The 15,099-nt window shown below is 41.6% G+C and overlaps 1 protein-coding gene across 5 annotated transcripts in view; it reads left to right on the forward strand.

Moving 5' to 3' along the window:
• The window catches only part of ccdc102a (coiled-coil domain containing 102A), a 78,154-nt gene that overhangs the window by 43,811 nt on the left and 19,244 nt on the right, over window positions 1-15,099 (forward strand). For all 5 annotated transcript variants that reach the window (XM_084348324.1, XM_084348323.1, XM_084348322.1 and 2 more), the window contains exons 2-7: window positions 192-644; window positions 1,940-2,329; window positions 8,795-9,033; window positions 11,027-11,135; window positions 13,765-13,881; window positions 14,732-14,941. In XM_084348324.1, coding sequence (XP_084204450.1) covers window positions 282-644; window positions 1,940-2,329; window positions 8,795-9,033; window positions 11,027-11,135; window positions 13,765-13,881; window positions 14,732-14,941 — 1,428 coding nt within the window. In that variant the 5' untranslated portion in view covers window positions 192-281. The remainder of the gene's footprint in view (window positions 1-191; window positions 645-1,939; window positions 2,330-8,794; window positions 9,034-11,026; window positions 11,136-13,764; window positions 13,882-14,731; window positions 14,942-15,099) is intronic.

Below are 15,099 nucleotides of genomic sequence, written 5' to 3' on the forward strand. Positions count from 1 at the left end.
TGATTTCCTTGGACTGTGTCGTTGTTCTAAAGTTAGATTATTTACTTTTTTTATATCAACTTTGAATTGTTTTATCCTCAAATAGGAACACATTTAATTTCAAAGTACATGAGGACATAAGATGTACATGCAAGTGTTACTTCCCCTAATCTCTGAGTTCTATCTTTCCATGTTGCTGTTTCTGTCTCCAGGCTGATCACTGACTGATGAAGATGACGCTCTCCTGACCCCCCACCCCCTTCATCCTCTATACCATCCTCGTCCACACCACCACCTCCATCATGAACCACACCCCCAGCCCCCACCTGTCCGAAGGAGGTAAGTCTGCCGGAGGTGGCCTGCTCTGCAGCCTGGGTCTGGGGCCCGACAGGGGGATCCGCTCCCCCGACAGCCTCACACACACCCCCAGCCCCACTGGAGGGACCCCCAGCTCAAGCCCCCCGCTGCTGCTGTCGCCCGGGCTGGGAGGCCTTGGGCTGGGATCCCTAGGAGCCATGGGTGAGGGAGCCGGGGCCGACTGGGAGAGCAGAGAGGAGCTGCGGCTGAGGGAGCTGGAGGAGGCTCGTGCCAGAGCGGCCCAGATGGAGAAGACTATGAGGTGGTGGTCGGACTGCACCGCCAACTGGAGGGAGAAATGGAGCAAGGTGAGATGCTGGCTACTGAAGCCAGGAGAGGAAATACATACTGAAGAGCTATTTTATCTTATTGCTATATTAATCCCTCAAGACCTGACTCATACATGTCCTCATTTTTTTATCTTTTTGTGCACACAGTTTCATAAATCCTGTGAACAACCATCTATTATAATTACATATATACATGTATACATTGTGATCTCGTTGATCTGCTCTGTACATGCGACATCTATTGCACGTCTGTCCGTCCTGGGAGAGGGATCCCTCCTCTGTGGCTCTTCCTGAGGTTTCTTCCGCATATTTTTTCCCTGTTAAAAGGGCTTTTTTTGGGGCAAGTTTTTCCTCACTCGAATCGAGGGTCGAAGGACAGAGGGTGTCGTCTCTGTACAGATTGTAAAGCCCTCTGAGGCAAACTGTGATTTGTGAATTTGGGCTATACAAATAAAATTTGATTTGATTTTGATTTGATATACACATTTATAAAAGCATACATGCAGTTTATCTACTTCAGCAGGTCTTATGCTGACTTCACTCCTTTTTTTCCTGTTAAATTGATTTAATTGCATTATTTTTTTTATTTATCCATTCTATTTTAAAAAAGATAATCTACTGCATCAGATTATCGACAAGTACTCTAAATCTAGCATAAGGTTGCATGAACTTTATTTAATGTAACTATGCGTATTAACTTAAAAATATGATATTTAAAGGACCTCACGGTCATGCTGATGGAAAGTCATGTGAAGTTTCGTAATCCACAAAACGTTTCTGGAGCTTCACAGCAAAACAGTGTTGCAGCATTGCCGCAAAAAAATAAAAATAAAATGGCTCGATGCAGCTTGTCCAGTGTTATCCGAGTCTCTCAAAACATTGTCTGACTTAGAGTTTTGAAAAAGCAGGAAAGAAGGAAACATGTTCTTAAAATAAACACTTGGCAACTAAAGCATGATGAATGTGTTTGTGGTTAAACAACACAAAGCACCATGAGTGTTCCCTAAGCATTTAGATGTGTGTACACAGTCTAAATTGTGGACTCATTCCACATGGACCGTCCTGAAAACACATATACTGTACTCACTGTAGCATCATATGTAGATAAATCCACGGATGAAAATAGTTCTCAACCAATGCGCTCTTTCCACTTGTTTGAGTAATGTTTGCAAAAACTGCTGTAACCAGCTGGTTTGGGAATTTATTGATCCTTTTTATAAATGCAGCTATTCATTTGTGACTAGTTTTTAAAAAAAAATGTACATCTTCAGAGAAAGAGGGCTGTTAAATTTACTTGTGTATATTTTTCCCAGGTTCGTGCGGAGCGTAACCGCGCTCGTGACGAGGTTCGTCAGCTGAGGCAGCGGTTGGATACCCTCACCAAGGAGCTGACCAGTGTGAGGCGGGAGCGGCAGGAACTGGCCTCAGAGAATGAGACACTACGGCAGGAAACACTCCGCGGCAACCATGTGGCTCCTCCTCTGTCTGCCACTTCTCCATCTTCTTCCCCTGCACACCCTCATGGTGCTTCCTCCTCCTCCTCTCCATCTATCCCTCCCTCCTCCCCTGCATTATCCTCCTCCTCCTCTCAGGTCCACACTGACAACAAGCTGGACATGGTGGGGGAGGGGCCACCAGGGTCTCCCGAGCCAGAACCAGTGAGGGACGTGGACATGGAGAGACAAAAGATGGGTCAACAAAAGGTAAGTCTGAGTCGGCACAATATGTTATTTCTCCCACTAGGGGTCTCTCTATCAAAACAAGACAAAAGACATCGGTGTGGTGTTGTTAGGGGAGAGCCGGGCTGTGCGGGGGTCAGACCCTGACTGCTGACTGGAGTTGGAGGGGAAATGTCCTTTACTTCATGAACTTCACATCACAGAGAGGAGAGGGGTAAAAGAAGAGAGAGAACCAGAGTCTGAGTGCTGAGTTTAGTGAGTGGTTGACATAAATACAAATAGTATTTTGACTGTCTGGACCAATAAACACTGGTAGAAGTAGCATGAAAAAACACAAGTGTTCACCTATCAGTTAATATTTTATTCATGTTTAGTCTCCTGGAAGTTATAGTGACAGGTAATCAAATGAAACACAAACACCATTGAACAAACTTGTGGATTTCTCTGGTTTGAACATTGTTGGAAACATTCTGGAAAATGTAAGTACACAACTCAACCAAATATATAACATAGGTCTAGTCATTTTTAGACATTGCAATGAAGAAATTTGATATATTATATCTTAAATGGGTTTTGTCTAAACAGTCCTGAGAACAGAAACTTCCATAGATGACGAAGAAAACCATCAATTAGTCTGCAGCCTAGATGATGCAAAATATTATTACTGTACATATTATTGCTTTTTTAGGTACCCTGTCATTTTTAGGCACACTAGCGAGGCTCCAGTGATGTAAATGAAGGTATTTCTGTTGGTCAGTTGGGTGGTCCACCACTTTGGTCCAGACCTAAACATCTTTGGATCGATTGCCACAAAAACTGAATAGTCCTTTGGCGAGCCCCTTACCTTTCCTCTGGCAGTTGACAGTTGTGGTATCAAAAGTCCAACCAAAATCACATGAAATCACTCCCCTTTTGAAATTTGGTAGACACATTCATGTCCCCCTCAGGTTGTATTTAGTGCTATTAAGAACATTTTAGCATCCTGACATGCTAAACTAGGATGTTAAACATGTAAGAACATTGACCGTAGCCCTTAACACCTGAGTACAGCCTCAAGCTGCTGCCATGGTTGTAGACTCACAGCTCTTATTCAGATCGCTTGCAGCGCTATATATAAAAACGGAGCAGTGTCATTCTCATGAATGAAGCCAGTGTGGCTTCACAGCTTTGGTGCCAACCTGGAAGGCTCCGGCAAAAATACTTTGGTTTGCTTTTGGGATCGACTGATGTGTTTTTTTTCAGAGCCGATACCAATACTGACTATTAATGATCATGGAGACCAACAAGCGATATTTGTAGCTGATATACAGGTGCAGTAAAAATAAAATCTTAATGTCAAAATTTAGAATAAGCAGTGATGGAATGTAACTAAGTAGAAGTTCAATAATTGGTACAAAATAATTGAAGCTGTGATTACTTTCCGGAGATTTAAATCCTCTCAAACTACTGTACAGAGTATCTGTTAATCCTTCTGACTCGTAGACCTGTTAAATCAAACTGGACTTCCTGGGAGTATTTCATGTCTCACAGTCTTGTTTTAACTCAAAGGGCCCTGGTCCAGCCACTCAATGTGCACTTTTTGGCATTCTCTTTGTCCATATTACATTCTTTCTCTTCACAGGCTGTAGTGCATCAAACCAACACAATGCTGATGTTAATTTATTTATCATTTAGGATGTTGACATGCTTAATTTATTAGCCTCAGTTGAGCTGTTTTTTGAACATTAAGGTGATTAATCAATAAGTTGATTAACAAAAATGTATTTCTGTTGATCAACTCATTAGATCACATGATTCAATGTCACTGTCACTGATCAAGCAAAAATGCCAAACACTTGCTGGTTCAAATGAGTGAGGATCTGCTTTATTTAATGCATCTGTGAGTTATGGACTGAAAAAACAAACAATTTGAGGATGTCATCTTTTGGTCTGGGAGCAGCTGAAAGGCATTTCTTCTGGCATTTTATAAACAAAAATCATTCTTGTAAATAATGAAACAAGTGCTGCTCTGGACCCTATGAATATTGTGCTCAGCTGCCTTTTTACTTTGTTGTTTCCATGATATGCAAATGTCGAGGCTTGGTTGGTCGCAGGGTGAACATTCAGGACAGCCTGATGACAGTAGATATGAAACTGAGTGACTGTCCCCCTGATATCAGTGTGCTCATGTCCTCTGCTGCTAAATGGACAATGTGACCTGAGCCTCAGTGAGTGTAGCACCGACTGGCTGCTGTGTCTCCAGCCCAGTTAGATCACTCATCACCAGTGTATATGTGCTAGGTGTTTGTCCTATTTAAGAGACACTAGCATTGAGGGTATAAAGACACACGCTCTCTCACTCTGTGATCATGCTTGCTGATCCCTGAGGGCTCAGTGATGCTGCAGTACTTCTTCTCTGTCAGCTCGTCCTGTGCAGACCATCCTAAACCTAAACCTTCTTTACCAACATGGCCCTGACCTGCTTCTTTGCTTAGTCCTGCTCATACCAATACATAAGACTCTCGGCGGGACAAGAGAAGCATGTATGGGATGTAAGCATTAAGTACTATCATGGGTCATATTCTGGCCTTCAGCCACACTGAACTGCTCTGAAGGCCATTTTACTGGGAGCCGAGGTGAAACAGGAACTTCTGGAAGTCAAATTACTGAAAGTTCAACATAACCTTACACAACAATATGTTGTGTGGTTCACTCTCTTTGTCTGGAAGATACATTTTATAAAACAATGTAATGTTGTTGTTCGGGTTAGGGTTAGGGCTGTTCTCATGTCATTTGTGATGGATAGTGGAATAGAAGACACGGAAAGATTCCCATGTTTACAGCATGTGAGTGTTCATGTCTTTGGTCAACTCTGGATGGTTATCTGGCCCCGTGTCATCAGACACGTCTTCATGTCACTCTGTGCACAGTTAATTCCTGTCGGCTTGTGTCTTTCCTTTGACAAAGTATGCAGTGCTGTCATTAAAATTCACTTTGCATTCTGTCTGAACAGACAGTTACTCTTGTTTTTTTCTGCTTTGCCACCTTTACGCACCCAGTCTCTTATATATATACTGTATATCAGTATATTAATATGTAGATAAAACAAAGTGCTAGAGTATATTAATTTAAATGAGTGCAGTACAGCATGTTAGCAAAACAACTCTAAACATTTAAATGCAATGCAGCTACATCCAGTGGAGATCCAGAGTAATAATCCATGAATTTACATAAGATGTATAGTTTGTAACAACAATATGACACAAGTATAAAATGGTAACCTTAAGAACATTAAGCAAACCGTTGAAACTGAAGCTGCAAGCAGCGTTGAACGGGCCCTTGGATCCCCACGTCGGGAGGACACCAACCAGTCGACATGGCCCTGAATTTCATGTGTTTTGGACGTGTTAAAGGAGCACTCTACAGTTTTGTTGAAGAAATGTTAATGAGAGGAGAAAGATCTTCATTGGCTGATTTTTTTTCTGTCTAAACAAACTAAACAAATAAACTCTTTGTTTTCATGACTGAATAAACTGAATAAACAAACTGACCTTAAAGGACAACAGAATTTATACTGTTTTACTTTGTTTATATGTGGCGGACCCTGCCACCTTTCTAGCTTCAAACAGTGTTCTGGGACCTTATTTTCCTCTGAGAACAGCTTGTTTATTCACTTATGGAATTATTGGATTATTATCTTATTAATATTGTACATTTTAAAATTCTGAGTTTGAATTTCTTCTCCAAAATTACATAGTGCCCCTTCAATGTGACTTATGGTGTTCATTGTGTGGCGCTAGAGAACACCCACTAATTATGTTGCCACAGCCACACCATTCAATGTAAACTCATACTTTTAACGAGTTTTCATTGTTAAGTCAATCGAGTAAAAATGGATTTGGATCTGAATACATTAACCCCCCCACCCACACACACCCACACACACACACACACACACGCACACATCCCTGTACACACACTTGCACGAGCTGTAATCTCATCATGAATATGTGGATGTTAGAGCAACAGTGAAAAAAGATCACTGTCATCGCCTGTCAGGCTTGACCTTCAGCTAACTCGTGCAGGGTCTCCATGGTAACAAGCGCACACACACACACACACACACACACACACACACACAGAAATACACATTATGGCTTTTGCGATCCAAGTAAACCATGATAACATGTCTGCCAGTGGTGGCAGCAGCAGTGGTCATGGAGCAGCTGCTAACTAACTGCTACTCACACACAGCAGAGCCTCATTTCCTGTCTCCCTCCATTGTTCTGCTTCTCACACACACTGAGTACTCCCACATGTGGCACACTTATTTCGTCTCCCTGCGATCTGTTACACACTAGGTCCCTCTGTTGTTGAACACCTGTAATGACAGCAGCAGCGTCACAGCTACACAATCAGTAGCGTATGTAAAAAAAATGCTATCAAAAACTGTTGTTTTGCTAACTGAATAACAGATATTAACCCTGCTACTCTGTTTGTTACTTGTTTATGGACTACTTGGGCCATAAATTGTCTGGTCTGCTTTAACTGTTAATAAAGCAGACTGGATTATTATCAGAAGATGCGTGACATATTTTAAGCAACTTAATTCCTTGGAATGTATGTTGTATAAATCTCAGTTAATCAGTTAATATACCTAATTTTTAAATTTACAAAAAAGTAAAATTTCTGTATTATTTTGATTATAATACATACAGACACAAATGAGCTCAGCCACGGCTCTGAACTGCTTTATTTTACACTGTCACTACATCAAACTTTCATAGGGTCATGTTATACTTTCCAACCACAGACATCTTTACAACTCTCAGTCAGAGAATTAGATATTTATTAGGAACTTAAAGGCAGCACGATGGTTATCTTAAAGAACCACACAGCATTATGAAGCCCATGGGAGACAGAATCCTCACATTTTATATCTGGCAGATGCAGTGAAAGATGTAGGGTGGGGAAACATTTGAGTTTTTACTGTTTCAGTGCCAAAGCAGACAGATTTACTATGTGGAGAGGAGGATCAGCTCTACATTTCCAATTTAATTTCTGGCCATTAAGTAAAATGAGAAAAATGAGAGAAAATATTTGGTCATGAGAACCCACTCAAGAGTTTCAGAGACCCTTGGCTGAAACCTTAGATGGTGCTCTGGATGAAACCGTTTGATTTACAGCCTTGGAGGGAGGAACAGAGGGAAGAGCGGAAAACCCTGAGGACAGAAGAGTGAAATATTGTTGGGAGAGAGGCCCAAAGTTTTGACTGTAATTGAGACTTTATTTGCTGGGACTGAAACTGAAGGGAAGCCTTTATCCCTGTTGAGGTTTTGTAAGGAGTTATGGACTGTTAGGAGGCTAAGTGTTTCTCAAAGGATTATTCCAGTTACATGGAGTTGGAAACTGCTGATAAACACCAGTAAACCTTATCATTCTGCTGCAATTTACAACACCAGTGTGATTATATGATGATTGTATAAGTAAAGACTGTATATACTTCTTTGTGGCCAAAACTACTGGAAAACCTTGAACAAAACTGTCAAACTATTCAAATAATTATATAAAATGAAATGATTATAGTGATATGTTATTTAATAATAAAAAAAAAAAAATTATATCATGATTATACAACAGTGAAGTCTTGGGCAAAATCAATATATTTCAATCTAATCAGTGGCAGGGGCACTAATCTAAACCTACGCTAATCTTTTGGTGGACTTTATAATGTCTTTGTGAATTTACAGCGTTTACTGATAGCAAACTATCTTCAAAACATTTCAAGATGGAGGCAGTTATCATAGTCTGTTAACTGTGCTGCACTATCCATTTTAATTTAATGTGTAAACTGCTCCACAAAAGAAGCATGGTTCGCTGACAGAGATAGGAGGCGATTGTATGGTGAGCGTTTGGAGACTTTAATTTAGTCTTATCAGTAGCTTTTTGTTTAGTGAAATGATGTGCAATCCTGAGAGCCAGAGGGGAGTAGACCACACAACACAGAGACAAAAGAAAGAAACTTCTGGAACAGTTGTGCACGACTTACACCTTCGTCTTCCAGCATGTTAGTTCTTCAGCTACAGCTATTCACCAACTGGCCCTGTGAATACTCCCTGTATCACCTGTATCAAGCCTCTAGCACTGGCTATTTCATGAGGCAGCGTGGATGAACTTCACTGTGCCACTTTCTGGTTTGGCCAGCAGTTAAGACCACATTTACAGTTATGAATGTAAAGTGAAACTTGACTGGTGCGTAGAGGCATACAACTGCAAGGCGGTAATTCTAGTTTTTCGATACATCTTTGTCAAAGTCTAACTTATTTTCCCACTGAAAATGTATCTACCTGTCTTTCATTTACTTAATTTTGTTCCTTTACTTTATCTGCCAATAGCAGTCCTTTTGGATTTCACGCTGATACCAGAGTTTCAGTAATATACCAGTGTCTAGTTTACCCCTATATGAACAAAGTGGAATTCTGGTCTCATTTTCTCCTCCCTCTCTGTCAGGACATGGAGGTGCTGGACTCGGTGCTTTGTTCTAGAGGCCCAGAAGGTGACCCAGAGGACTGGGAAGGTCGCGGTGGTGGTAACCTTGCTAGCTCACGCTCATCTTCCGCTCTGAGCAGGCAGGAACGCAGCAGGCAGCTGTGGGAGGACATTAGCACGGTGGAGGAAGACTCAAGCAAACTTAACGCCCTGCAGCTTCGTCTGGACGAGTCCCAGAAAGTCCTGCTGAAAGAGAGAGAGTAAGAGAGACAGAAAATCCCTCCACTACATTTGTATAACAGCTATAGTTAATAGTAATTTTGCAAATCGATACAGTGTGTAATCTACTTAACACTGAAAGAGGCCAATCTGAGTAATGAGTACTTTTACACTAGTTTTAAGGGACACTCTACCCATTTTCTACATGAAGGTCACCTTATGACTATCACTCTTTACGTGCAGTGCTATTTAGCTTGTGAAAACAGTTGTAGACCATTTCCTGTGGACTGATTTTCTGGCGGAGATTTGGAAAAAAGTCTACGGAAAGTCTAACTGGGAATCCACAATAAGGGTGCTTTTCATTCCTAACCTGTTTGGTTGGAATGGACCCTGGGTCGGTTTCCTGGTTAGTGTAATTAGAGAGGTTAGATAAACAACAGGACTTTTGATACTAGACACGCTATATTAGCATTTTAGTGGTTGATTAGCAGTTTAATAATAATAATGCTCATAATTCACAATTTCTTAGTGAGTTCTTTGTGACACCAAAGAACATAAATACACACCAGCATTGAAGTGCTGCATAAACTGCTGTGGCGTTTGATCTCCCCACGTTGGTCACGATGATGTGCCAATGATACAGGATGACAATCACCAAAACTATCCAGTCAACAAGTTACTTATCTGTAACTTCATTTTTACTCCTCAGTTCATTTGTAAAAAGTCAGTGTGAACAGGAACTGGACCAGAGCTAAAATGTATAATTTATTACTCTTGGTCTGGACCAAATTAAACAAACTACAGGTGTGAAAGCAGCCTGAAAGCGAGATGTGAGCAGAGCTTAAACATTATTGAAGCTTGGTCTGTACGGTCTACAACTCATCGGGCCTCTGTGGATGAAGGAAATAACTGACAATGTCATCTCTTTATGCATGGTGAGAAACATGTTTTCTCATATGGCAGCTGTAGTGTTGTCTCTTTTATTACCTTGTTATGAGTGATCATGTGGCACACCTGCCGACCTGCAAAGACCAGCGTAACCTGTAACTGTAGCAAACTGTTCATTCTACACGCAGTCATTGAGAAGGCCACCTCTGCTCACAGTTTTGTTAGAGCACAGCAGCTGAGGCCAGGTTAAAAGTGTGAGAGAGTGAGATGTTACAGTTTACAGCCATGAGATGCCAGCAAAGTGCTAAAACTGTGTCATGGTTAAAATGTTGGACTGTGACAGGTATGAGAAAGGAGACCATTAGTGGAGATTAACTGCACAGGGATTCTAAATATGGGGACGTAAAATGTGAAAGACCCATTTTCAAGATATTTGCTGACTCCAATAATAACCCACTCTGACCAAATGACCCAAATGCCTTCTTGTGTCTCAACAAGTCTAAGATCATTTTTTCTTGGGCAAGTCAAGTCAAGTCACAGGTTGTGTCAAGATCAAAAGTGAAGAGGAATCCTTAGCGAAGGTTAGCCACAAGATACTGCAGTTTACCTGCAGTCTTACCTGTATGCCAGTATCAAATGGCATCAAATGATGAACAATTTATTGTTGTACTCTGCCTGTCAGAAATCTTTGATGAGCAGGTCTTGCACTCAGCAATTTGCTTTTTTCCTTCACACCTGAAATTCTTGAAACTGAAAGTGATGACACAGGCATAATGATGATGATTTGATTTCATCCGTGGACTATCAGGTAGCATTGCAAGGAGCTTGACTATGCCATTCCCAGTGTGCAATGTTGCAGTCTACTAATGTCAACATTGACAACATTTATCTTTAAAATATTTGATATTTAATATTTAAACTGAAAACACAAAATGAATACAGACACGTCACTCATCAAGTCATCATGTCTCAAGTCAGGCCAAGTCACGAGTCGTTAACTCCAAGTTAAGTCTCAAGTCATTTATTTTCTGTCCAGTCAAGTTGTAAGTCAATAAGTCACAATGACTCAAATCCACATCTCTGGGCACTATTGTGATTAAGTGCTGAACATCACTAATGTGTGTTGTGCTTTTGTGTCTCTCCCAGAGACAAACTCACACTGAGTAAGAGCATTGAGAGGCTGGAGGCTGAACTCAGCCAGTGGAAACTGAAATATGAGGAGCTCAGCAAGACCAAACAGGAGGCCCTCAAACAGGTGAGACATGCATGTAGTCAGTACCACTGTGCCATTAATCTGTCTGAACCACACTTACCTCATTTTATTAAATCCCTTCAAATTTTCCATTACACATATGACACTGGACAGACATGGATATAAACTGTAACTTGACTCCAGTGTGGAGGCATGCAACCAGGAGAGAGTGAATATCATTTTCAACACTGTTCCTATAGTGTATATTCCATTAACAACAGCTTAAAGCAATCAATGGCAAAATGAAAGCCATTAGCAATCATTAGTGAGCAGATTGGTGAGTATGACTGGAGTCTTGTGTTTTTACTGATGGGATGAGAGCAGTGAAAAAGGCACTTTATCCTCAATTTACTTATAGAATACAGGTAGGTCCACACCCTCAAAGTTTTGTACATACATTATATAAAAATACAACTGTCTGATCAGCCTCGGTGAGAAAAAGGAGAAGCTGCCACAGATCAGTAAGCCCAAATCCAGTGTTTGTATCAACATGGTTACTTGGAGGGAATCATTGCCAGAAAATATGGCAAATTCAAGTGACCCATTGCTCAGACATGTTCAGAATACAACACAATACAGCAGCATGTAAAAAGATAGTGATCGTGTTTTCATACAGTAGGATAGTATGGTTCATCTGTAGTTCTGTCATGTATTATTTATATCACAGAACTTCGACATGCTGCACATGGACTGAAATACATTATTTTCCATCTTTGATTTCCACCGTGCACAGATGGATTCCTGAGGAAAAGATCTTCTTTTGTCTCAAAAGATCTTAATTCACTGTTAAGCTCCTTGGGTGTCCAATAACCAAAGCAGCAACCCACAGAGTGTAAAGCCTCTGCACAGAAACATGGCTAATGTTATGGCAGTGTTACACCACTCGGGGGCAGTCCAGGCCCACAGAGAAGAGAAACAGTGAGACTTTAAATGAAACCTATGTTTCCTGGGTCCTTTTCTTCCCTGAGTGCTAAATGACCAAATCAGTTTGATACAACAAGAAGAGAGGGAGAACGAAGGGATAGTCCAGAAAACAGATGACAGACAAGCTGAGTGGACTGGTTACAGTGAGACAGACAGGCTGAGTGGACTGGTTACAGTGAGACAGACAGGCTGTGTGGACTGGTTACAGTGGGACAGACAGGCTGAGTGGACTGGTTACAGTGGGACAGACAGGCTGAGTGGACTGGTTACAGTGAGACAGACAGGCTGAGTGGACTGGTTACAGTGGCACAGACAGGCTGAGTGGACTGGTTACAGTGGGACAGACAGGCTGAGTGGACTGGTTACAGTGAGACAGACAGGCTGAGTGGACTGGTTACAGTGGCACAGACAGGCTGAGTGGACTGGTTACAGTGAGACAGACAGGCTGTGTGGACTGGTTACAGTGAGACAGACAGGCTGTGTGGACTGGTAACAGTGGGACAGACAGGCTGAGTGGACTGGTTACAGTGGGACAGTTGATGCTTATTCTGCTGTTAAGGTGGCAGTTCTTCATTTCTTTATATGGCTTGTTGCACCTGCGGTGGTGCCCATAGCTCTTTTCTGTATCGGTGGTCATTTGTGTTTAATTGAATTCGGTCTTCTGTTCTGGTTCATCGTGGTGAGGCTATAGAGAGCAAGGCAAGTGCAAATTTAGGATTGATAATCAGTTCTATTTACAGGCTGCAAAATCTGCCCATACAAATGGAATTTATCGTGGGTTTGGACAGCAGTTCTTGGTGGCTGTATGTTGTTCCACTTGTGTTGTTGGATTGACATTGATTTTAATTGTGGCCTAAATTATTTAATGTTATTGTGACATCATATTTAACCAATAATTTCCAAAATGTAACTCAGAATACATTTTAACTGACTTACATTTTACTTTCATCTCAGTAATCACTTTTACTCTTAAGTACATTTTCTTTAAAGCAGCAATACTTTTACCTGAGTATAACATCCAAGTAGTCTCTCCATCTCGCAGAAGGTGGAGAGGAGGCAGATGAGACGCAGGCAGAGATGCAATGATCACATAACAAAGATGAGGGAGGGATGAAAAGGGATGGTTAAGGAGATTGGGTTATCCTTATCTAGACACTTGATGTCCCAGATACTTCAAGATCACAGGAGATATTTGGCTCTGTAGGGCCCCCTTTTAGGAAGGAAAGGTCCTTTCTTACAAATTTGTAGTTGACACTAAATGTCAAGCAATTACAAAGTTTGAAGGATAGCTGAACACTGAATTTGTCCTATCTGTTCTTCAGAGCACAACTTTAGGAGTTTTTGGATAAAAGTTGTTAGTTTTCAGAGAGTTTAGTCTACTGTTCACTGTTGTAATTACAGTTTATTTTGTAGGTCATGAAATATACATCATTCACTGGCACATGTTCTGTGCCTTTGAAAACAGCCCCTAATGTACTTAAAAGGATGTTAATGTGGCTCCTTGCCCCTTCACTCCAGCACTTGTTTTCAGCTGTCGTTGCAAAGTTGCAACTTTAAAAATGCCTGAAGTAGAGGGAGAATGTCTAATGCTGTAATGCTGCTAAATCTCAGTGGTCCTGCAGTGTTTTATTAACAACAATAACTTCTGTGCCCCCCCACCACCACCACCACCCTCCACTGCACCCCCACCCCACCCCCAACCATCTAGCTGAACCTGCTGAAGGAAATGCACCAGGATGAACTCGGCCGCATATCTGAAGATCTGGAGGATGAACTGGGAGCCCGAACCAGTATGGACAAGAAACTAGCTGAACTACGAGCTGAGGTGAGGAGACTAGAACGTAGAAAAAGAGGTGTAGGATGGAAGAGAAGTTAACAGCAGCACGGAGGAAGAAAGAATAGGAGTGAGGGGTGATGGAAGGAGAGTGGCCAGGTACAGACAAAATTTAGACCCCTGACAAAGTGTTGTGGCACCACACCTGTTAATATAAACAGACATTAGTGTTGAATACAGTAGCTGTTGTTGATCTGGTGAGGGGTCGCAGATGTAGTAGTAGACTGCAGCAGACCCAAATGTAACTTTGGGTGTGTTCAGCAGCACACTCTGGTATCGCCATGTTAGTGTTGTTCCTGGAACATCATAATTAATATTAGTTCATGACCATCATTGCAACCGACCAAAAACATTTTTGTTTAGTCATAGCTTAGTGACTCAGGAAAAGAGACCAAAAAATATGCACGAGAGAAGTTATCCTTTCAACGTCACAATCAGCATTACCCAAACCATATATCCTAAACCTAACCAAGTATTTTTGTTCCCTAAACCAAAAAACAAAACCCCACTTACACAGCAATTTTAACTTTGTGGGGAATTTCAACCATTCTGCAACAATGCTGGCTCCAGATGATGGCTTTCTTGCTGTTTCCTAAGTAGAAGTGATAATCCTGGAGCAGCTTTAAATTTGATGTTCTAGGAATAACACCAACATGGCGATATTAGATAAACGGCATCAGAATTGTATCAGACTTGACTCTCTACTCAAACAAGTCTGTGCAGCACAAGATTTAGCGTGAAGTTACTTTTTAATGCAGTTACAAACATGTACAACTTTTTTAGAACTAGAGCCTTGTACTTTTTTTTTTTTTACCCATTTCTGTCTCTGTCTCTCCATCAGATGGAGAGGCTGCAGGTGGAGAATGCTGCAGAGTGGGGGCGCAGGGAGCGCTTGGAGACAGAGAAGCTCGCCCTGGAGAGGGACAATAAAAAGCTGAGAGCTCAGGCTGAAGACCTGGAGGAGCAATTGGCCAAGAAACGCCGGCAGGCCGCCTCCGCACTTGACACCGACCTCAAGGCCATTCAGAGCGAGCTGTTCGAGAGAAACAAGGTGGGCAGACAATCTTTTAAGACATCCCAATGTTTTACAGTACACTGAAGTCGATCTTTCTTTCACCAGAAAGCCACCCTCTTGTCTCGGCAATCCTTTAATTCAGGTTCTGAAATTGTTGCTCTTAAAAGGAAAATTCCACGTCATGACAACTTATT

Source organism: Pagrus pagrus, assembly GCF_965226575.1.
Source record: "Pagrus pagrus genome assembly, chromosome: 1".
NCBI classification, from domain to species: domain Eukaryota; kingdom Metazoa; phylum Chordata; class Actinopteri; order Spariformes; family Sparidae; genus Pagrus; species Pagrus pagrus.